The 25,000-nt window shown below is 49.2% G+C and overlaps 1 protein-coding gene across 1 annotated transcript in view; it reads left to right on the top strand.

The window, feature by feature from the left end:
* LOC119372721 (neuropilin and tolloid-like protein 2) overlaps positions 1-25,000 on the top strand; it is a 333,508-nt gene that overhangs the window by 258,913 nt on the left and 49,595 nt on the right. Inside the window, exon 3 of the mRNA XM_037643153.2 lies at positions 12,720-13,142. Within this exon, the coding sequence (XP_037499081.1) occupies positions 12,720-13,142 (423 nt within the window). The remainder of the gene's footprint in view (positions 1-12,719; positions 13,143-25,000) is intronic.

Below are 25,000 nucleotides of genomic sequence, written 5' to 3'. Positions count from 1 at the left end.
CCGCTTAATGGCAAGAATGTTCTTACGCTCAAACTGTTATTGACAGCATACACCAGTTAATCGCTGTATCGGACATATTACTAGCAGAGGTGGCTGGACACCGCAAGTGGCGCTCAGAAACGAAGAACTTTCCAAATTCAGCGCGGGAATACCGCGTACGCAAAACTAAAAGTGTGTCTTTCGTTTTGCGCGCGTCCGTCGCACTGTTCTCGGCGCTTCGTAGAAACTAAAACCAACTAATTGAGCAATATCCGTACACAAGTGAACTGTGAAGAAGCACTGCGTGCGGAAAACAGAACTGCAACGAGCCAACGTCGTTTTATAAGCGCACACGAAATAGTCGATGATGTGGTAAACGGTAAGCATTAATAATAGCTTAGTGGCATCGCGCGGCGGAAGAAGAGACGTGCCATGGTGCGGTTAGGGTCGCACAGAACATAGAAGCCCGTAAAGCGATCATGTCGAGCAGGGCGCGTGTGCGTACCACTGTTTTCCGGCGACGCAAAGCGTCGCACGGCCGGGCGCAAGTCAGTGTGCGCACAATTACCACGCCGTCACGCGCCAACGGGCCTGCCGTGATCCGTAGCGCCGCCGTCGGGCTCCTGACTTTTAACACGTCCAAATGAAATTGTTTTCGCCCGCTTTTATCCTTTATTTTCCTGTCTGCATCGCTCCCTTCCCTGTCGCTCGTTGCCGCCTGTACTCCGTCTCTTTTTTCTCTATCTCCGATTTGGTACCTACGTTTCTCGGCATTTCGGGCTCTCGCTGGCCTTTGTGTTTTCGACGCTTCATGAAGGGAGTCACACTCCCATCGTCTTCTCGGTGGCGACCATTGCGTGCCAGAAGGAAGAGCGAAGACGTGGCAAGTACAGCGCAAGAAAAAGGATTGAAGGAAAAGTCGTCGAGAGGGGGCGTTTCGCGCCCGACTCGTTTTCGCTGGTAAAAGTTCAGGCGCGCGGCAAGCGAACGCAGCCGACTCCGGACGGCTCTCCAGGGAGTCGCCATATTGGACTGCTCCCGCTTTTCTTTCTTTCTTTTCTCTGTTGGTTGCGTCCCGCTTCTTGTTCGCTGTTGGACCGCCTTTCTAGATTGCATCTGCAACGCGTTTTGCTTTCGGCGACTCTCCCGTGCGCAGTTGTCTTCCGTTTCTGTTCCTTTCACCCGAGACCATCTTTCCGCCCCTTCGCGGCGCACTGCTCTCCTCGACTTTTTATTGTTTCGTTTCCCTCGTCGCCATCGGCTCCTCTTGCTCCTGCTTTTTGCGTCAACCGTGCGGCTCCACCCTGGTCGCCCACGCTGCTCCACCTGCCTGCTCTTCTGTCCCCGTTTCTTTTTTTCCAGCCCTCTTTTACTGCTAGCCTGCGCACTTTCCCGCCAAAGGAGACCCTTGAAGAACTCGGTTCGAGATGGCGTAGGTGCCATTTCCGGTCCTTTCATTCTACGGTGTCTCCTTGATTCCGAGTCTTACAGCCGCGAGAAAGACCACGAGAAGCGCCACGCCTCGCGCTAGGCAGCGCATATCGAGAGCGAGAACGAAATAGGCGGGAGGAACTAATTGTCACGTCACTTAACACGACTTCGATACGGAAACGCTTCCGGCAGTGTGCTCGAGGCTCCTGCACTGTAATGGCGGAAGAGCACGTCGTGGTAGACACCGTTTTCTTTACCATAGGAGTCTCGCTCGAAATTAGGATACTCGAAGCAATTATTTCTTTTTTCTTTGTTCTTCCTCCTTCTTTCTCTCGTTTATATCCTTGCTAAGCTAGAGCAATTCACCAAATCAGGACTTCTAAAAACACAAACAGCAGTATAGACGGGTGGATAATCAGTGAAGACAGCTCTTTATAACGTGTTACTACTTGAAAATGGCAACCGATCGTGAGCGGTCGCTAAACACGCTGTGCGGACGAAAATCTCAGCTTGGAGCCCTGAATAGCGCCATTTTCGCACGCAGTGGTAATAGGAGAACACGGGGGAAGGGGGAGAGGGGGGTGCGTACACACGCGAAAGCGAATTCTGATCTATTTTGGCATCGGGTTTCAGCTTGTGTTGACAGTACAGGTCTCACCACCCGAGAAAGGCACATTTATTTTGTGCTTCTCACCTTTTTGTGGGTTTTACGGTGTGGGACAGAATTTGCTCGGTGACGAGGGTGGAGAGGACTCTCAGAGCGCGTCCTGATCGGCGAACCGGTCACGCACTCGACGGCAAACTGGGCGCTTAGCCACAACTTTATAGTGTTTCCCGTTCGCGCACGTTCATACGAGGCAGAGCGCCAATACTGTCACCGGACAACCTACCCAGTGGATTGTAATAACGAAGCATTTCCGAGTAGGCCGAGTTTCCACTGTAATGTACACTTCCTTATAGTTTGAACTTTTCCTTTTCTTTTGATTTTGCTCACAGTGTAACAGGACTCCGTTCTTTCTCTTACTTCAGCCTGGAGTGGTAGCTTAGCGGCTAAGGTGTCGCGTTGCTAAGCTCGAGGGCGTGGGTTCCATTCCAGGCAACGGCGGCCATATTTCGATTAGGGCGAAATGCAAAAAAAAAGGTGTTCAATATTAGTCCGGAATACCCCACTTCGGCGTGCCTCATAATCATGTAAAGGTTCCGGCGCGCAATACCCTAAAAATTAATTAATTAATCACTTACGGCTGAGAGCTCACCGTACTGATCTTCGCGATCCTGAGCCTACCTTACCCTTATTTCTGCATGATTAAAGCTTGCTTAGTGCAGTTTTCTTTCTAGGGATGCGACATTACAAGGAAGAAAACACGACGGATCTGCCTCTATAGGTTCTATAGCTCGAGAAGTGCAAAATAATTGGAAGCAAGACTAAGAGACGGTTGAAGGAGGCTGTTTCTTTCTTGGCACACGTGATCACCGCAGTGCAAGCTGTGGTTCCGTGCAACTCATCCCCGCCGTCATTTTTTTTTTCTTCGCAGCCTGGAATGTAATGCAGCAAGGTGTTAGGGAGAAGAGTGTAAATAAATGAACAAATAAATACGACACACCGACCGACGCAGGTGCTGTGCAACCAACAAAGTGCTGAAAACAATGCACATGCTCCGAGAGCCGCGCGCGCGCGAGTGAGAGAATCACTTCGAGGCCTGACGGAGTGTTCAGGCTCATCTTCGCCGTCGGCAAGCCGACATGCTTCGAGCGGCCACTTACGGCTACGCCGGAGGTCCGTTGAGACAAAGTGCTCGTAAAGACTCCTTTCGCGCCTCCGCCGGACGCGCTTAAAGCACTCGGCGATCACTACCAAATGAAGCAGTTTCTATATGTCCGCGAGGCATTTTCGTCGATAAGGAAACATAATACTTAACTGTTTCCCGGGCGCGAGCCTTCGCCCGCCCATTTCTTTTTCATTCCACTAATGGAACACAAGTGGCCGCACCATCTAGTAACAAATTGGTTGGGAACAAAAGAGCTCATCCTTTACAGCTGCACCCTCCGCTCGCCAGAATGGAGCGGTCAGTCCTCGAGGCGCGAGGGGGGCCACGTATACGGAGTACGAGCGCCAGCCGTCTCGTTATCTGCGCCGCAAAACAAGACTACGGTTGCCTACAATAACATTATAAGCTCGGGAAGGTAACAAGCGAAAGTGCCATGAAAAACGGCCCAAGGGCAGAGCCAATTTGCTAGAACTCGTTCAAAGACCGTTATCGAAGCAAGCCAGGCGTCCATCTCGTTCTCCAGCCTACAGCGCCGGCTTCCCGCTCCGTGCGATTCGCTAACTCCTTTTCCTGGCCATCGCTGTCGAGCCTGCGTCTTTCTTTCTTTCCTTCCTCTTTTTAAGCATTCTTCGTTCAATCGCGCCAGGGCCGTCCTTGTTATTTTGGTCGATACGATTGCGAGTAAGCTTCCGCAGTCTTGCGCCCGACGCACGGTCGGAAACGAGGCTCACAAATAAAACGGTGCCTGTAATCTGCCGCTGCCGACTGTGTGATCGGCCGCTCGCGCTTGGCGCGCTCGCTGGGCCTTCTCCGTGCACGCTGCGTGCGTGCGTGTGTGCGCGCCTATACGTGTGCGTATACGCACCACACCAAGCGGATTCGCGTGGCCCAGACGCTTTCAAATAAAACCATCCGGTGGCTTTGGCGCTGAATGCGCCCGCAACTCAATCCTCCGATTTTATTTCGCCTACGTCCTCGACGGGTGAATATGTACAATATGCTTTTTTTTTTTAATTTGTGCCCTCTTTATTTTTGCCTCTCCGTTCCTTCTTCGCCCGCATCTCAGCGTGAGCAAACAAGGCTCCGTCGCTGATGGGCGCCCGTTGGCGTTTACATTCCTCCAGCGCGAAGCCTGCCTTCCACGACCAGTCATCCGTGCGAGCGCGAGTCCGCCTTGCAAGCCCGGGCACCCGCGCATTTTGTCTCTGTGCCTGCAGCGGTTGTATGTACAGACGTGCACGGCGTCTCCGTTGCGTCAACGCGCGTAGAGGTACGTTTTCACAACGGATGCCAAAACGCCAAGGGGGCTCCCTCCGCGCCCATGCTTCGCTATTCAGCGTGTTAGCGACCTCCTTGGAATCAGTCGAACGCGGCACGAAAAGCTCTAAAAAAATGGAATGACGATGCTGTGGGAATGTCAAGAAAAGTGGGAGAATCAGGAGCTGCAGAAAAAAAGGGGGGGAGGGGAGGAGGGCTGAAATTAGAGGAGAAGGAAGGAACTTTTCACGAAATTGAAAAGGAGTCGGCGCACACAAAACAAACTGCTCGCGGTATGCAGCCATGCGCAAACAGGCAGCCAAGCAAGATACTTTTTCCTCGTTTTTTCTTCTTATTATCTCATATTTCTTTCTTCCGTTTCTCTGGTAGCGCTTGGGCAAGCGTCTCACCATGCGCCGAGGTGGATTTGCGTCGAAACAGGTATAAATCACGGCTCTTGCTTGTCCGCCTCAGAAGTCAGAGGCGCGATTTTCCGAGCCGTCGATTTTGCTTCGGGTTTTTTTTTTTTTGTCTTGTTTTGGTTTGTTTGTTTTTCTGTGTTTGAACGTTGTCGGCAAATGCTGTTGACTAAGAAAACGCTGGTAAAACGATGCCGGCTTCGTAAGTTGGGCTTGCACGGGTAGCCGTGCATAGAAAGCCGAGGGCAAATATATACGAACTCATGTCGAGGGGGGCTCGTACTCGCGCAAGCGTGTACGGTGCACGCGACCGCGGTCTGCATCGCCGGCCTAATTAGTGGGTCTTTCTCGTAATCTTTATTTCCTTTTGTGGCATTAGATAAATCCGAAAGTCGGAGGGTTTTCTGCGTCGCCAGAGACAAGAACGTACAGTCAGCGTCAAAGGTTTAGGGACCACGAGGCACAAGAGAAAGCTGAATATTTCCGCTGCTTCCCAGGCAGCCTTGAATTTAGATTTCCGGTCTGTTCTGAAACGTGCTAACAACCTGTGCTGGGCAATTGCTGGGAAATTCAAAGTATTCTCAGACATACTAATTTTCCTCAGAGATAGTAACTTTTGACTCCGACTGTACACATGTTCTAAGGTATCTCGTCAACGAAGTATGGCGTCAATGTCAGCGTTGACACCAAATCTATCTCGCATCGTCAACGAAATATGAACCCATGCCTCAGATTTCGTGTCCCCTCTGTGCTACATCGAACGGCAACAAGTGTTCCTTTGCTGACCAACGAAGGCATACGCGACATTAATTGGAGTGACCTGCAGTGCAGCACGCGAGGTCTGTGGCGTCGAAGAAAACATAGAGAGAGAGAAATAGATGAAAAGGAAACGCAGGGAGGTTAACCTGGCGCGAGTGACCGGTTTGCTACCCTGCACAGGGGTGGGGAAATAGGGGTAGGAAAGAGGACAGAGAGAGAAAGAGATAAAATGAAAACTAAAAAAAAAAAACACGCACACATGCACACACACGCAAGACGTTCCAGTCAGAGCCGTTCTGAGAGACCGGTTGAACGCAGAAAGCGCATGCGCTTGCACTGCCTTTTTCTGCGACGTTTGGTCCGGTCGATGGCGCAGGATTCTTTCTTCCGACAGAGTGCGGTCGTCCAACTTATCGAGCGCGTTGCAAAGTGACTGTCTCTGTGAACAGTACTGTGGGCAGTCGCACAGAATATGTTGAATAGTTTCATCACTACCGCAGTGGTCACATGATGCTGTGTCGTCCGAAGAAAACATAGACCATTTGTTATGCCACTGTCCTCGTTTTGCCTCTGAAAGACAAAAGACTTTCTGACACGTTGCGACGAATCCGTGCAGATGCTGCTGTTCCCGTCGCTTGCCGGTCCAGTTGAAGGCACTTTTGTGTCTCTTGAGGACGACGGGCCCGGGCGAGCGCCAGCGGTGCAACCCACGCGTCAGCGCATTTACTGCTCATTTCCGTCTTACCGTTCCTCTTCTCCTTATTATCTTTCCACTCCTCTTTCCCACTACCCCAGCGTAGGGTAGCCAACCGGACACTATTCTGGTTAACCTTCCTGCTTTCTGCCTTTCTGTTCGCTTCCTTTGCGACAACTTTTGATTGCCGCCTCGGAATTGCTGATAGTGCTTGCTGTGACTATTGCCGCAGCGAGGAGACTATCGAGCACGTCCTTTGTCAGTGTCCTCGCAGCAGCACACAAAGGCAGTTTCCCGCCACCGCACCGGCTCGCTTTGGCTGCCAGCCGTTTTCCATTAGCCACACGATCTCGGAATGCCGGCTTCACGTCAGAAGGTCGATAAAGGCGCCATTCAAATTCCTTCGTTCAAGTGACCTATTTGAACGTCTTTCCCGGTGTTCTTTTATACATATGTTCATTTCTCGCGCGCGCTCTTGCTCTCTGTCAATCCCCTAAGCTTTAATTAGCTTCACTGTCTGTTCCTTCGGATGGCATATAGAAGTTAATACTGCGCTTTTACTGTTCAAGAAATGGAAATATCTGCTAAATTATATTTTCTCAATGTTGCCGTACGTATACCGCTCCACTACAATTTTTAAGCTATTTATACAGCAGCATGTTGCAAGGCACTCTGTTCAAGATGGAGTAGGGAGATGGGTGAAGATAGTCAGTGTTAATCAGTATAGATTGACGCAGTGAAGTAATCAGGGCACCTTTTTTTTTTACTTTGAATCACATAAGGCGCGAAACTGTAACTACCGTGATACAAAGCCAGCAGGCTCCCAAACAACCTACGGGGCCGAGGTTTGGCGGATAATAAAGGATCTTGGAGAAGCAACAGGAACCATGCAGCGAGCGATGGTACGTGAAACGACAGGTGTAACGTTATGGGACAGGAAGACGGCAGCACGGATCAGAGAACAGACGGCTGTAGCCTATATCCTATCTGGGTGTAAGAGTAAAAGCTTTTGCTGCAAAGGTCACGTAATGCACGAAGTAAATAACAGAATGATGCCTTAAAATAGGTGCCGAAGACATAGAAACGCAGTCGAGAATGGCAGTCGGTGTGGCGAGATTAGAAACTTTGCAGGCTTATGCAAGTCAAGGTTAATTGAAAGTCGGTTATACTGCTGTGGACATAAGATGCGTCACCTGTGGATATTTGTACCAAGAAAGTTCTAATCTGTAAATTGCGGAGTCCGTAAGGGGCATTGATATTTTGTTCGCTTTTGTATAAAATGAAACGGTACATAAAAAGGCAAATGTCGCGTGAGCATGTGCGAAATAATGAAACTATAGACAGTATACAGCATCCCAAATAGGTGGCGCTGTAGTCCATAACTCGAGGGACAGCGACAAGACAACAATTATAACAAGGAATTTAAGAAATACCGCGAAAATATCCGAATCGCATAGCGTGATGATACATTGTGAGAGCGAATGTGAACCGATTACATTTGCATTCGAGTGTATCAATAGATCTCTCCGAGGTACGTCACAGAGCGCCAGCTACGTCACTGAGGGGCGCCACCGACGCACGTGTGGTGGACGTGGTTGGCAAAACACCATCGCTGCCAGCTCGGCGTGGTAGAGTCGCGCAATGCTTGGTGAAGAAGTGAGCCACGTAAAAACGTTTCGTTCTTTTTTTTTTTGTTCTTGAATCTCTACGATCGTCTTATCGTTAGCTAGATGAGTTGCGGTATGTGCCAGAGAACATATGGGTCAGCGGTAACCTGCATGATAAAAATTAGCTATGTTGACTGGCTGTTTGTGTTGGGAAAGTGAACCCACGTGGTGGTCTGTGCGAGGAAAAGCGGCATCGTCTTCGCTAACGTACCGCGTCTGTTGTGGCGTGTAGTGTGTGGTGAAAAACAGCGACAATATCGGTTCATGTTTAGGTACTGTGAAACTCATAATAATAATAATAATAGTTGTTGGGGTTTAACGTCCGAAACCACGATATGATTATGGGGGACGCCGTAGTGGAGGGCTCCGGAAATTTCGACCACCTGGGGTTCTTTAACGTGCGCCTAAATATAAGTACTCGGGCCTCAAGCATTTTCGGGCCTCAAGCAAATGCGGTCGCCGCAGCCGGGATTTGATCCCGCGGTACGGTGAAACTGACAATAGTTTGTGTGGTGTACTGCGCGATTAACAATCCATCCTAGTAGCGAAAACGTTGGCGCATGTTTTGTCTAATAGGGCCAGTTGCCGTGACCATTTGCCGACTGAACTTCAGGATTTAACGTTTTAGTAAAGATAAAAATGAATTTGACGCGGTTATCTGCGAGTGCGTGTGTATATCAGTGTTTTTTGCCCTGCGTGCAGAAAAGAACGTTCTGCATAATCTTCAGGCTGAAAGACACCACTGAGCTTGTGCTCCCAGCATGTTATACGCGCCGCAGAAAATACGCATGTGCACTTCAAACATCACAGTAGCTTCTACCGCTCTGCCTAACTCCCGTGATATTTCCTTACTCACGCTCTTGCCATTTGCAACTTGCACTTCGCCTTATGCACGTGTTTTGGTAATTTATCTATTAGATGTGTGCAAGGTGGCGTGCGACTCTGGGCGTGGTAAATGCACTTTCTAACTTATCTCAGTTTCTTTTTTTTTGACCTCCTAATATGTACTTTGTCCCCTTCCTTTTTTCCAGTGATAGAGAAAGAGGAACAACTTTAATAAAATAAGGATGCTTAGTTACTATAGGTGAAACACTTCGTCCAGGGGCCCATCGACTATTCGGCAGCTTTTGTACTCACTTGCTGTGTACTTGGAGCTCTAGCTAAATAACACGGTCAAACGCAAGGTCAGGACCTCTATTCTCGATTGATCACCCATTGGAGATAATTTCGCTCTTCTGCTATGTAATATGGGACATAGGGCAAACTTTGCGCCACACCCCCTCTTAGTTGACTAGGGGGGCGGGCGCCCCCCCCCCCCCCTCCCCCGTGCGCACGTCTGTGATATCTGGCTATAAGCCGCCCTGGAGCGACTGGCACACCACCACTACGGCTTAGCCAATGGGCGCGCGCTGAGCATGATAATCGTGACAGTGATCAATCGAGAATATAGCCCTAGACGTCAGTTCTAGTCGCACGAGCAGTGGCCACGGTATTGAGGTGCATTAGGGCGGAACGCTGCAACTAGTTGCACTCGTTCGTGTGTATCCATCAGAACAAATGACGGTGCAACAGACTCCTGCTACGACTGGAGGATGCGGGCGGTTGTTAGTTGTACGGTTGACTTTATCGCCGCGCAGTGACACCCCGGCTGTTTATGTGATCTTTTAAAGTCGTTGTCGTCATTTTCAGCCAGTTAAATGGTCACTGCAGGCCCATGTATGTCACTAATCGGATGACTCCGTCTTACGCCTGCAAATTTATTGAGCTCTGAGCTCATCATCTAAATCTATGCAGACTTCAACCGTGTCTTTTTTTTAGATGCGAAGTATCTTATGGCGGAGTTCAATCCGGTGGTGGTGGTGTGCGGCGTGACCACCCTTACTGCGCATGCGCATACCCTATCCACTCACCCTCACCCATCCCCCTCTCCACACCCCTCTCCACTTCCCATCTCCCCTCTCCACTTACCCTCCCCCTTTCCACTCTTCCTCTGAAACGCGGGCTAGACATGCCGAAATTCTCTCCTGCGCAGCGCCACGCATGCGCGTCCCCTCCCCCTCTCTCTCCTCTCCTACGCTGCCCCCCTCTCGCACGCCTGTCGACCGCGTTCCCCCCTCGCCCTGTGAGAATTAACGGCCAGGCTAGAGGGAAGACAAGACGCGCGTAGCGTTCCTCTTCGCGTTCCACGACGCGAGGTCGGTAGCACGCCCAACGAACGCCAACGGAACGCGATCGTGCAAGTGCTCCGGCTCCGCATCGCCTCATGGTCCCCTTTCGCGGGAAATGGTGTAACTTTTTACTTTCCATCCACCCTAACTTTTTATCAGACTGCCGGTAATCTGCTTTATGCATATATATGACGAGGGCCAACACCACGTCTTACTTAACCTCAACTAAAACATACGCGCGTTTCGTTTCTGCTCGATACTGTCGCGTTCTCTTCTCTTGTCATTACACGTGCCATTTTTCCTTTCATCGTTGATCACCGTTCATTTGTTTTTTCTTAAGCTTGTATGTTATATTCAAAATTTCAGCCCCATTGCCGTAATACTGGAGGAACGTGGTGATTATACTTTTAAGTTGGCATTTCCAACTATAAGTGTCCACTGCCGTTCATAATAAAGTACCTGAAAAATTCACTGTAATAAATTTTTATACGTCTGGAAATTTGCTCACTGTGATTTGATTTCCCTGTGGTTACTCAGTCTGGATAAACATACTAGAATAATTATTTACGCAAGCTGGTGATACGCATTAAGAACTGCGCAAACAGAAGACGAATGTGACAGACGCGAAAGACGACAGGCTCTCATCTCGTCTCTCATGTCCGTAATTTCTTTTGTTCGCCGTTTAAACGTTGGCAAACATACTCGGCAACTGCCTCAGGGGCTCCATTACCACTCTTGAACTCTTGTTATCTCACTGGACTTATTATCTCACCAGGAGGAAACAGAGAGGCAGAAGGCAGAGAGGTTAACCAGAAAAGATTCCGGTTGGCTAGCCTACGCTGAAGGACAGGGAAATAAGAAGCTGACAGAGAGAGGAAGAGTAAGGAAAGAAGAAATGAACGAAAAGCTCGCAGGGTCCCTTGTGCATGCGCCTAAGACGACTCGAAGGCGAAAGCTACATTCTTTTTCTTCTGAGTCGATGTATTGATTCTCCCTCGCCCCCTTCCGAAAGCTTTGTGCACCTAACCTGTTTTTGCACTGCCTCCAGGATCAGTGGCATTGCAAGCTTTCTGCACCTCAGTTTGGCACTGCCTCCGTGATCGGCTCACCTTCCACCAAGCGACAATCGCATGTGATGACATCACCATGTGACGTCGCGTGATGGTGACGTCACAATGACGTCACAAATTTTGACGATCTGCGACATCATGATGACGTCCTGTGGTGACGTCATCGCGTGATGATTTTTTGCATCACTCGTGTTGACGCCGCCGACGCCCGATTTTCGCGTTTGAGGAGGCATCCAAGACTTTTGCCTTAATAAATTCTCTGACGCGTACGTGTGGGTTGCGCTACATAAATCAAAGGCACTCACAGAGGCCCGTCGTCCTTAAAAAGCACAAAAGTGCTTTAACTGCCTTGTGGGCCGACGAGCGATGGGGATGGTGCTCCAGTAAAGCACCTGCATGGACAGCAACCGATCGTCCAGTCGTTGCAACGCGTCAGAAAGTGTTTATCTATCAGAGGCAAATCTAAGGCAGTGGCATAACAAATGGTCTATGTCTTCTTCAGTGCCGCAGACCTCGCACTCACTGTCGGTCACTCCAATTAATGCTGCGTATGCCTTCGTGAAGGCAACCCCCAATTAAAGCAGACAAAGAAGCGTCGATAAAGTCTGGATGGAGGTCGGAGTTGCAGAGAAGGGGTTTATTACCAATCCCATATTTCCCCACCACAGTGCAGGGTAGCATACCGGATTCTACCATCTGGTTAACCCCTCTGCCTTCCTCTTGTCCCTCTTATTTGATGGAGTCTCGTATGTCTTATGCTTGGCGTGTTCCACTCCGTCAGACAAAGACTACTTGCCAGGTGACGAAGCTGCCTTGCAGCGTCTGTCCTTGAAAGCGGAACTGGGACGGCGTGCGCTTCTTGATGGGATTTTCGAGCCGCGTTGTCGGCGGAATCATTGCCACTGATTCAGGTAGCCACTGAAAATCAACCTGGTGGCCTTCCCATATCCAAGGAGGTTGCCGATGAGGTCCTCGACTATTAATAAAAACGAAAAAAAATTAGGTGCCGTTGACCTTGAGCGTTTCTGAACAGAACTTTGTCATATGCAAGCCACGGGTTGCTGAGAAATATCCTGTTCATTGTTACCGCCATTTCTTGCCAGTTAAGCGTATTTAATACTTCCTTGTAGCACGCAGTCAGTAACATCAGTGCGCATGCAAGCGCTGGCATGCTCGAGCGGGAGAGGGATGTGCCATCGCTTGCATTGACCAAAGATGCGCTAAGCTTTTTAGGAGGTTGGTGATTAGGACCATATGGCGATATCACCTTGTGCATTTCAAGCTGAATCATGTCGTTCTGTCCTTATGTTTTGCTTTTTTTTCTTACCTTTCCTGCTGGTGCTTTGTACGTGTACATATACACCTGGTATCGTTAGTAGAACAGATGTTTAGAAGTCAGCCCTCTTCTCACTCTGTCTCTTGCGTCGTCCCTTCCTTGAGTTTTCGCGCTGTAACACGAGTTTAATGCTCGCGATGAAAATGAACTGTCTGATGCCGCCTGCGCAGGCAAAGAGATCAAGAGCTTCAAGTGGGGCGAGCTGGACGAGGTGGAGCGCGCGCGCATCTGCCACAACTTCACCGAGGGCGACAAGGTGCGCCAGGAGCTGTACTCGCCGCTGTACAACGGCACCAACCACTATCCGAACAACACCGAGTGCACGCGAGTCATTCGCGCCCCCTACAACCACATGGTGCGCCTGGACTTCCGCGACCGCTTCCACCTGGAAGAGTCGCCCACGTGCGAGTTCGACTACCTGGAGATCCGAAACGGCGCGTACGCCTACTCGCCACTCGAGGCGCGGCTCTGCGGCGAAACCTTCCCCAAGCCCGTGCAGTCCGAGGGACGCCACCTGTGGCTCAAGTTCTCCTCGGACGCCAGCATCGAGTACACGGGCTTCAAGGCAGTATACACCTTCAAGCCGGCGCCCAGTGAGTACACAAGGCGCGTGTGGTTGGTGGCGCACGATGCCTCCTTTTTCTCACGTCCTATAAAAGACCCGACGTTGGAGCGGGCCACCGACTGCTCTAAGCTTGAAGTAGACTCTAGCTCGCATAGGGTGGAAAGAGTAAGCCTCCACTTCTGTACACTGCTGTCTTGCAGTAAATAAAACGTGTAAGAGAACTTATAGATTGCAGTATAAGAAATCGCTGTCTTTCGCGACCGTATCTTCAACATGCGTGGATCCAGGGAAGGTGCCCGTCCCTTTGAAGTTGTTGCGGGCAGGGCCACGCTACTTACGGCAGGTGACAAATTCATACATTCCTTCTGCCCAGCTTTAACTATGTCGTTGTATCGGCCTCAGTTTATTATTATTATTATTATTATTATTATTATTATTATTATTATTATTATTATTATTATTATTATTATTATTATTATTATTATTATGACGTCTCAGTCGTAACGAGGTTTATTTGGTCGCGACGTCGAGAGTGAACAAGCGCCACGGCCACGATGATCAAGAGCACACACCCGAAGACGATGATGATGAAAGGCAAACGCGTGATGATGATTACAATAATACAGAGATGAGGAAGAAGTGCATAATAGATGCCTACACTAATTCCCCCCACGTGGAAGCGGCCAGCCTGGCCGCTGCAAGTCAAGGCGACGAGGAACGTCGCGTGAAGTGCTTCATCCGAGAAACGTGAACAATCTCGGTACTGCGGTAAGGCTGGAACTTGTCACACAGACCAGGTGTGCGAAGTGGTGTCAAAAGCAACACCTCGTCACCAGGTCGGAAGGCGACAACGCGATGAGATGTGTCGTAGACGAGCTTCCTGGCTTGTTGCGTGGCTTGTGTGTTCATGCGAGCGCGCTGGCGACACTGCGCAAGTCTCGAAATATATTCTTCGGAAGAAGTCGGGGATGAATGGCCATTGCAGGTGAAGAAAGAAACGTCGAGAAAAAATGTAGGCGAACGCCCGTAAACGAGATAAAACGGTGAGTAGCCGGTTGTGCGTTGAACGGCCGTGTTGTAGGCGAAAGTGAGAAATGGTAGCAGTTTATCCCAGTTTTTGTGGTCGGGTTGAATGTAGACGGCGATCATATCGGCAAGGGTTCGATGAAATCTTTCGGTCAGGCCGTTGGTTTGAGGATGGTAGCTAGACGCTGTCTTGTGTGTAGTGCCAGAAGCGCGTAGGACTTCACTTAACAGTTGTGATAAGAATTCCCTTCCACGGTCGCTCAGGAGTACTCTGGGAGCACCATGACGCAGAATTATGGCGTGAAGGACGAAGTCAGCAACTTCCGAAGCTGAACCAGTAATCACTGAAGTCGTCTCAGCATAGCGCGTGAGGTGGTCCACGGCAGTCACTATCCATCGATTTCCAGCGCCAGTGACGGGAAGAGGCCCATATAGGTCGACACCTACGACCTCTAATGGTGTTGTGGGGCACGGAATTGGCTGTAATCGGCCGGCAGGAGCAGATGTCGGAAGTTTGCGACGCTGGCAAGAAGAGCAGGAACCTACGTACCTTGCTACGCTGGTTGAAAGGCCAGGCCAATAAAAACGGCTTCGAATGCGCTCGTGGGTTTTGTGGAAGCCAAGATGGCCAGCTGTCAAATCGTCGTGAAAGGCGTTAAGAACATGATGTCGAAGAGAGCGTGGTAAAACGGGCACCCAGAGTTGACCGTCAGGGTGGTAAATGTGACGATACAGAACACCATTCTCCAGCTTAAATTGCGAGAGTTGACGACGAAGCCGCGCGTTAGGTGGACGGGATGCTGCAGAGAGGTGATCTATAATGCGCCGGCAGTATACGGGTCAGCCAGCTGGCGAGAGCTGAATGGTTGATCGTCATCGGCTAGTAGCTAGTCCATCGAGGCGAGCGAGGTAACTGAACTAGAAGGTTCGTCCGAGCAGGTGTTGTCGAAAACGGTTGCGGGAGCGTCGAGCGGAGCGGTAGGTAGTGGGCAACGAGAAAGAGCGTCGGCGTCTTGATGTTTTTTGCCAGACTTGTAAATGATGTCGAAATCATACTGTTGGACACGTAGAAACCACCGACCCAAGCGTCCGGAGAGGTTCTTTAGTGTAGAAAGCCAGCATAAGGCGTGGTGGTCCGTAACGATGGTGAAATGACGGCCGTGCAGATAAGGGCGAAATTTCTGTACTGACCAAACCACAGCCAGGCACTCCTGCTCAGTGATCGTATAGTTCTTCTCTGAAGGGGTCAGTACGCGACTAGCGTATGCAACGACTCTCTCGCGGGAAGAGTCGTCGCGTTGGAGAAGAACAGCACCTATACCGCGGCCGCTAGCGTCTGTGTGCAGGAGAGTCGGTGCGGTCTCATCAAAATGGCATAGTACAGGGTCTGACGTGAGGGCTCCCTTCAGCAGGTCAAACGCCGATTGACATTCGTCGGACCAGACAAATGGTACATCGGAAGCAAGTAGCTTGTGCAGGGGCCCAGCCATCGAAGCGAAGTTCCGTATAAAACGACGAAAATAGGATGCGAGACCAAGAAAACTTCGCAAATCCTTAGGCCTTTCGGGGCGAGGGAAGTGAAGGACCGCAGCAATCTTGTCAGGGTCAGGGCGAATTCCGTCCTTGCTCACGACATGACCGAGAACCTTGATGGATTTGCTGGCGAAACGGCATTTCTTGGTGTTGAGTTGTAGGCCAGCGGTGGCGAGGCATGTTAGGACTTCATCCAGGCGTTGCAGGTGCTGAGCAAATGTTGATGAAAAGATGACAATGTCATCAAGGTAGCAGAGGCAAGTCTTCCATTTCAGGCCACGCAGCACGGTGTCGATCATGCGCTCAAAAGTCGCGGGTGCATTGCAGAGCCCGAAAGGCATCACGTTGAATTCGTAGAGTCCGTCGGGAGTTGCAAACGCTGTTTTTTCTTTATCATCTTCGTGCATGGGAATTTGCCAATATCCTGAACGCAAATCGAGGCTTGAAAAGTATTCCGCGCCTTGTAGGGAATCAAGGGCGTCGTCAATGCGTGGCATGGGGTACACGTCCTTGCGAGTGATCTTGTTAAGCGCCCTGTAATCAACGCAAAAACGCACGGAACCATCCTTTTTCCGGACCAAGACAACAGGCGACGACCAGGGGCTAGCTGATGGACGGATTACCTCTCGTTGGAGCATGTCAGCGACGTTTTCTTCGATGATTTTGCGCTCAGCAAGAGACACGCGGTATGGGCGGCGGTGCACAATAGATGTTCCCTCTGTCTGAATGCGATGCGCTGCAGCGGTAGTCTGGCCCAACGTCGAGGAGTAGGCGTCAAAAGAATCGGCGTGTTTTGTTAACAAAGCAAGCAGCTGCTGCGCCTGCGTAGCGGACAAATCATCGCTGAGGAGTGCAGTAAAGGGAGAGGAAGAAGCAGGCTCAGAAGTTGGAGGGTCGTTGGTAGAGGCAGGTGTAAGTGGCGCCACGCTTACAGGCTCAGCATCGGCAACGCAGGCCACCGTGGTACCCTGTGGAAGGAGAATTTTCTCCGATGTGGCGTTCATGACCATGACGAGCGCGGAGCCGTTGCGAAAGCGAACCACACCTGACGCAAGAGCTATGCCTTTGGTAAAGCAATGGGATGAAGGGGACACCAGGACATCACCGTGGTCGATGTCCTTAGACGTAAGGGTCACAATTCGCTCTTGACGTGGCGGTAGTTCGAGATCTTCCGTAGCGAACAGACGAAGTGGCTTGTAGGTGTCGTCGTCTAACATGGAGTCTGTGTCTGTAAGGTGTAGAACACGTTGCCCACAACAAATGGCGGCCGAAGCAGAAGATAGAAAGTCCCATCCTAAAATTAGCTGGTGAGAGCACTGGGTTAACACTGTAAACTGGATGTAATGAAGGATGTCATCGATAAAAACACGGGCAGTACAAAGAGCGGAAGGACGTATGGTGTTCCCCTGGGCTGTGACCAGCGTGGGTCCATTATAAGGCGTCGTGACTTTCTTGAGGCGTTTACACAAATCAGCATGGATCACAGAAAATGTCGCACCGGTGTCCACCAAAGCATCGACGAGAACTCCTTCCACTATGACAGAAAGCATATTGAACGGGCGTGCTGGAGGAATTTCAGTTCTACTTCGGAATGCAGTTTTCCCTCCAAAAACTGCATCACTTAGTTTTCCGTACGGTCGGCAGTGGTGAACGAGGCAGGGCGGAGCGGAGAGGAGGAGCGACGAAAGGGCGAAGGTGATCGGCGTCTTGCGGATCGGTACGTACTCCGTGCGTCAGTCGATGCGGGCGGAGATGGAGACCGCTGCGGAAGGGACGAATAACGCCGGCCGTAAGAATCCCCAGTGGAGAAATCACGTTCTCGCATATCGTAACCACGACGCTCGTCCTGCTGGCGCTTGCGGCAGAAACGTGAGATATGCCCGCGATATCCGCAATAATAGCACGTTGGGCGGGACGAACGCCAAGGCGGGTAGTAGAGGGCGTTCGGTGCACCGGAGGATAGTGCAGTCAGGTGGGTAGATGGAGATTCAGATGGCATCGACCGGAGGTGGACCGGCGGCGCAGCAGCAACCGACGCGTACGATGGTAGCGGCAACGTTGAATTCACGTTGCTGGGAGGCGCGGCAGCAACGTGCGCGTACGTCGGTGGGCGAGAAGCATCTGGTGGGACGTGCGTTGGACAGGTCAAGGATGTTAGTTCCTCCCTGATGATGTCTCGCAAGGCCGTTGCTGAAGGCTGTGCAGGGGACTGTGAAGGTGGGGAGAAGCCCATTGACCGCAGTTCTTCGCGTATGAGCTCCCTGATCATGTCGCGTAGGTCACGGTCCGCCGTAGGACGGTGTTCGACAGTGGCCGGTTGTAGGCGGACGGAGTCAAGTTCATCGAGGCGCTGACACATTGTGACGACGTCAGCGACAGTAGACGGATTCTGAGCAGCGAGGGCATTGAAGGCAACAGGCCCTATACCCTTCAGAATGTGGCGGAGTCTGTCTGACTCCGTCATCGATGAGTTGACACGCCGACAGAGCGCAAGAACATCCTCGATGTTCCTAAAGTCACCTCCACCACGTATGACGTATGTGTATGACTCGCCGGGATGTTGTGTGCGAGCATCGAGGGTCCTCTTCGCGAGAGCGGATCGGACGGCAGGTGTCCCGAAAACTTGGCGAAGCTGCTGCTTGAAGCCTGGCCAGTCGGCGAAATCAATCTCATGGTTGAAGAACCACGTCTTCGCAACACCCGTGAGATAGAGGGAGACGTGACGGAGCTCGTGAGGATCGTCCCACAGATTAGTGGCGCTTACTCTTTCGTAATTGTCAATCCAGTCCTCCACGTCATCTCCGCGGAGACCGGTGAAGATCGGGGGGTCACGCTGGAGGTTGTTGATGACGTAGAGAGGTGAGGCTTGCGGCGCTGGGATGGGAGCGGCAATGGGAGCGACATGGGCATCGGCTGGCTGGTTCTGCGCCATGCTGGGGCACGGTGGGTGCAAGCGGCGGCCCGAACGAAGCTCCAGCGAGCAGTCGGGGCGAGGAGAGGACCGGGGATCGTAAAGTCACCTCCACCACGTATGGCGTCTCAGTCGTAACGAGGTTTATTTGGTCGCGACGTCGAGAGTGAACAAGCGCCACGGCCACGATGATCAAGAGCACACACCCGAAGACGATGATGATGAAAGGCAAACGCGTGATGATGATTACAATAATACAGAGATGAGAAAGAAGTGCATAATAGATGCCTACATTATTATTATTATTATTATTATTATTATTATTATTATTATTATTATTATTATTATTATTATTATTATTATTATTATTATTATTATTATTATTATTATTATTATTATTAATCGTCTCAAAGTCGGACCTCCCCGTACCTAATCCTAATCCCCAGCTCTCTTCCAACAGCATGTCAACATATGATGCAAATACCTGTGTATGGAAAGGAATAGCGGTCGACGGTCAAAGAAAAACATTGCGCTAAACGAGCACACATGCGCTCGGGCACTCACGCGCGCACGCACATCAGCGACCATCGACACTTGTTACGCAAGCGCGAGTCCAGCTCGCAGAAGAGGGGCACGTATTCTCTGGGGCCAATATCCGAGAATAAATCAATTTAAAACCGAGGCGCGATCGGAGCCGAAAGCCAAATGCGGGAGCACGAACGAGCAATTTTCGTCCCTCGCGCAACGACGTGCCGTGAAGCACGCGCCATCATTCCACCCGTGCCGCGAGTCTCATGCTGCGAAATAATTGCCACAGGCCGGCCGCTCACGAACGCCCTCTTGAATAGCTATCTTGAGTTCACCTATGCACCCGCTTGAGAAATTTACTGACTTGGAGCTGCGTAAGTTCGCCGCACTAAGTTTTCGTGTATACCTTTTGTAGTATATATAGCCGAATTCTACACCGTTGCACGTGCCGGCCTTGGCAGAGCCAATGATCGTGTCTGCGTCAACCTTCCGCGGTTTGAAGACGAAAATTGGCAAATTATACCGTTTTAACGCTCATCATATTCTTTCGAGTCGCTCCAAGGTAAACAGAACAAGTCTCTCTTTTTTTTAAGCGAGAGGTGTGCACTCCAATTTCGCTCTTCGTTCAATTATCGCCCCCACTTGCGCAAACTTTGCAACGGCGTATAAATACTCGTCGTCATCATCGTAATTCTCAGCCTGTTTGGTCTACTGCAGGATGAAGGCTTCTCGCAACGATCCCCAGTTTACCCTATCCTGCGCGAGCTCACTCCATTCTATCCCTGCGAACTTCTTAATTTAGTCGCTCCAACTAACTCGCTGCCGACCTCGGCTTCTTTTTCCTTCCCTTGGAAGCCGTTGCGTTGCTCTAACTGATCACCAGTTGTCTGACCTACGCATTACGTGGCCAGTCCATGTCCATTTCTTTCGCTTGATATCAGCTAGGATATCAGCTAGCCCTGTTTGTTGTCTGGCCCATTCCGATGTCTTCCGATCTCTTAATGTTACCATTTAATTTCCTTTCCATTGCGTGCTGTGCGGTCCTTAACATTTTCTCAGAATTTCTATGTTATCCTCCATGTTTCAGCTCCATATATTAAACTGGCATTAGACAGTGATTGCATCCTTTTAGACACCGCTGCAGATTGCCTGTCGTGATTTGGGTATGCCTGCTGTGAACGCTCCAGCCCATCCCTATTCTTCGGTGAATTTCTTTCCCACAGGTATACGCTCCCCTGTTAGTTATTGCCCTAGGTATACAAACTCTTGCACAGATTTCAAGGGTTGGTTGCCAATTGTGAACTATTTATCACAAAGGTATTTATCACAAAAAGGTATTTATCATTACCTTTTTCTTCGGTGTACTAATCTTTCACCCTACTTAAATTTTGTCCCGGTTTAGCTCTGCAATCGTTCTTTTTTTTTTCAGTTTGTCGCCGTAATTGCTGGGGAGCACAATGTCATCTGCAAATGTTAGGCTGCTGAGATGCTCTCCGTTAATCTTTGTTCACGTTTCTTCCCAGTCCACTCGTTTGAATATTTCTTCAAGGCATGCAGTGAAGAGCGTGGGAAAAGTTGTATCTCTTTGTCTGACCCCTCTGTTGACCGCGATTTTACTGTTCTTGTGGAGAAGCAAGGTAACGATAGAGTTGAGTCTACATGTATGTAGATGTTAGCTAAGGTATTTATATATGGATGACGTAACGCTTCTAAGACTGTTGATATCTCTACTGAGTCGAATGCGTTTTCATAGTCTATGAAAGCTGTATAAAGACGTTTGCTGTGCTCAGCAGATTTCTCGATTACCTGATTGATCATGCGACTGTGATCCATTGTGGAGTGTCCCTTCCTGAAGCCGACTTGCTCACTAGGTTTGTAGAAGTCTTGTGTTTCGTCTTGTCGTGTTTAAAATTGCCTTTTTAGATATTTTGCATAACACTCAGACTATAAGTTGATGGGTCTGTAATTCTTCAAGTCTTTAACACCTGCCTTCTTGTGTATTAATATAATGTTGGTATTTTTACAGCTCACTGGCACGTTTGAAGTTTTGAGACACTGAATGCAGAGTGTGGTATATCGTGTGTATAACACTCGTATATTGCGCTAAAACCTTTCTCGGATTTTAAATCATATCTTACTGCCAAAATAGAATGACTAAATTAATTACCAGCGATTATTCGATACTATTCGGCCGCAGAAAAATGTTCCGAATGTTCAAGTGCCAAATTGTCCAAAACGAGGACTGCTCCAGCAACGAAGACTGCTCCAGCAACGAAGACTATTTTATTAGTGTTCAAAGCTCGGAATTCTCACATCCCGCTGCTTGAAAGTATCGCCGTATAAGTTTGTGAAAATGACATATTACTTGATAACGTACAATTTGTCGCGCTTTTGGCGGCACGTAATGTTTCGGAATAGTCAGGCAATGATGAAATTTACAAATGTCTGGGCCTCATTCGCATCGAGTTGAGTCATTAGTGTTTTTTATTCGATTGATCAAGTTTCTCGCAAAAAATGAGGGCCATTGCGGCCAAAATACTTGGGAACAATGCTCCTAATGCATTGTAGGAACTTTTATATACCGCATAAAGCGGGACAGACAGATAACGTCTGTGTAGTTTCTCTCTCGATTCAACTCTTTAAAAAAAAAACATGACTGCATTTACGTTCAGGTGAACAGCAAACCTCCCTAAGATCAGATTCCTATACTTTGTGGGTTTCTGCAGAACTCGTTTGGTTTATGCATAGCAGCAAGTAAAACAAGTCAGCATATTTTTTTTTCTCATGAAGCAACTCTCTCAGAGCATTTGGCATGCAGCCGAACGCCATCTGAAACTGTATCTTATGCCAACACTACCTCGCTACGTTGCGACAGTAACCAAAATATAAAGCAATGCTTTGTGCACTTCGTCGTCGTACTTTCTTTCAAGTGTTCAAATCACACTGCACTGCAAACGCCTACTATATACTGTGACGCAATGTGCTGAATTTTAAAAAAATGCATGCACTGACGCTTGCAACGCTACTTTACGATAATGCTAAAATACTGTCTGCTATAATGCATTATACTGTAGTACATTATAATATGTGCTATACCTGCACTACACTGCTTTACTGCTTTCTGGAAATTCCGGCACGACGCCGGCCGCTCTTCTGCATGGCTCAGGAATCCCGTACATCGAAAAGAAAGCGGATATAATCAAAGCATTTTGACAAACCCTGGAAAGTAACAGTGAATTAACTGTGCACAAGGTCATATCACATCGATGCCGTATTCAACCGCAGCGTAGCTGACTGAGGACATCTTATGCTTCGGCTCTTTCAGGGCGACCAATAGCGTCCCCAACCGGCGGCATGTTCTTTCTTCGTCTACTTCAATTCATTTCATTTTATATCATAATTCCAACACTTCAATTAAACACTATAAGTAATAGCCCCTATGATTTCCTTGGCTTCATTATCTGTTGGCTTCGTATGATTGTGTATGACAAAGAAACGAGCCCCTCGATCCATTACCCTCAATATTCTTTCTGCCGGTTTGTCACATAAGCATCGGCAACACCAAAATAACGCGGAATCAAAATTCTGCCGCGTCGTCCATGTATGCTCGTTTCGTACAAGGTAATAAATTATCGATTTCATCTTTTCTTAGGCATAGGGCTTGTTTTCTGTTACCGTCTCTCTGGTAATCTATACTCAGAGAAGCGAGGCAACCGTGTAATTTGGCACGTGGGGATGTTAAAGAGCGCTTATTGTATCTGCTCTCTCGAGAGGCGGTAACCAATGTAACACCTTTGAACTTTTTTTGTCAAAGGAGCAACCAGCAGAGTTTTTTTTTAGAGCAGTAGCTTTTTTTTCGCTTTATTTTTGTACACCAACCTGTTTTCATCATCTTTCGTCCTTTGAGTTCTATCTTGGAATGTGGTGAGGAGTGAAGTGTGCTCTAACGCGATTGGCCTGCAAGCTACATTTCCACAGTTCCACGTAACTCTTCTATTGCATTCCACCATCTTTCACTGTGACCTTTCTGAGTGCAGGAATCTGCCGGCTGCTGAGTAAAGTCTGAGTGCAAGCACCAGCTGGCTTCACAAAATAGTGCGCATTAAACTGAACCTAACGACAAGAATAACGAAGAGCTAGAGCAAAAGCTTGAAACATGGATCGTAATGCGCGGGCTCTTCCGTAAAATTCTTCAAAGAAGTTGCGCACAGAAAATGGTCGCATTCTCTTCAAGTATGGTCTCATTGTTACCGTTAAGAGCGAATAAAAACGAAGCTTTGAAAAGTTCTGAGCTATTTTGAAGAGCCTTTGTTCAATAAAGTTTCTTGGCAGTGAAAGATGATAGTTGGCTGTGAAAGGAAATCCGACATTCATTAACGCAGCACGTATTGTCCGCGTGGTGCTGAATGACGCAAATATAATAAGATAGACACTGCTGCTCGCAGATAGCACAATAGATGTATCTAATAGGCATATTCACCTTCGTTCTGAGATGTCTTTTCTTTTTTATGCACACCGAGACGTTGTTGCCCAACTTGTTCAGTCTTTTAAAAAACATCCGCAATACAACTAAAATAATGGAAGTTTGTTGTAGATAACGCTTTCGTCGAAAACTAGGGACTCTTTACTTTTCTTATTGTAGCCTTTGTACTTAACTTTCATCGTCACTGCTAGCGCTCTGCACGGTGCGAAGCAACTTCTGTTATATAAGGTCCGAATCTGCGTGTCATGTGACAGGAACTCATTTTGGCAGGCTGATGCTCTCGTTTCAAGCTACGCCTTTCAAAAGAAAGAAAGACCGCCTCTCGCTATGCATGTCGAGGCCTTTATGGCCTCCGAGCACATTGCCAGGAATCATCACCATTGTCATCGCCATCAAGTAATGGTGTTATATACATAAGGCCAGGGCTCCACTTGGAATTCCTATGCTGTGATTGTTACTTCAGTGCGGTAGGACGTGCGTATGCGTGCAGGCCCGAGAAAACTGGTGTGCATATGTGCGTAGAGTGCACCACTTCATTGTGCTTTCTTTGAGAATAACTTTAGAATTCAGTAGGGTGCTAGTGGGCGCAATAAATTTGATGTCAACTTAAAAGAAAGAAAGCTTTTCATACATTCAATTTACTAAGGCTCACATGGTCTCAGTTCACTTGAGTTGTAGGTGAGATTGCGCTATTTTCTTTTGTGCTTCCCTTTCACCAGTTCAATAGTCGACCTGTAATCGAACTCCTTAGATGAAAGCAATGATGCCAACATCAAGGTGACCGAAATTAAAACGCTAGCTGCCACCCTCTGGGTCAATACTCGGAACTGGCAAACGGTGCGGTATATTATACAGGCGCCAACCTTCGCGCGGGAGGCGACTTTCATTTCGCGAGTGTGTCTGACAGCCGTTGAGCTCATAAGAGCGATCATCTTACACAGGGGGCGAATTGATGCAGCGCCAATCGACGTGCACACAGCGCTGTTCGGTTGCCATTGTCGGCAGCGGGTCGCTCGTCAAGCGCCAAATATATTGTGGGGAACGCCGAGGCGTGGCTCCCTCTGTGCATGATGAATGGACCGCACTCGGCGCGTCCCTCACCGCCGATTTATTACCGCTTCCATCGCTGCTTTCGAGAGCAGCTCGGGAGTTATGAACTCAGCAGCGAGAAAACGTCGACCTAAACTCCACGCGCGCACTGCCAAGCCGTCGTAGCGTACGTAGCAAATTGTATCGGGTCAAGCAAGAAAACCGACAGACACGGTAGTGCGCGAGGCAGACAAGGCCTGACTCAAGTATACATCAACGTGAACTAACAGACAGGTCGTAAACGAGCCTTCTGGCGGTGACGACACAGTAGGAACAGACGTGGGCGGCCGTCGGCTAAATGCAGTTTTCGCAGAGG

This window comes from Rhipicephalus sanguineus, chromosome 1 (assembly GCF_013339695.2).
Source record: "Rhipicephalus sanguineus isolate Rsan-2018 chromosome 1, BIME_Rsan_1.4, whole genome shotgun sequence".
Lineage (NCBI taxonomy): Eukaryota > Metazoa > Arthropoda > Arachnida > Ixodida > Ixodidae > Rhipicephalus > Rhipicephalus sanguineus.
This window is presented reverse-complemented; position numbering and strand designations above follow the sequence as displayed.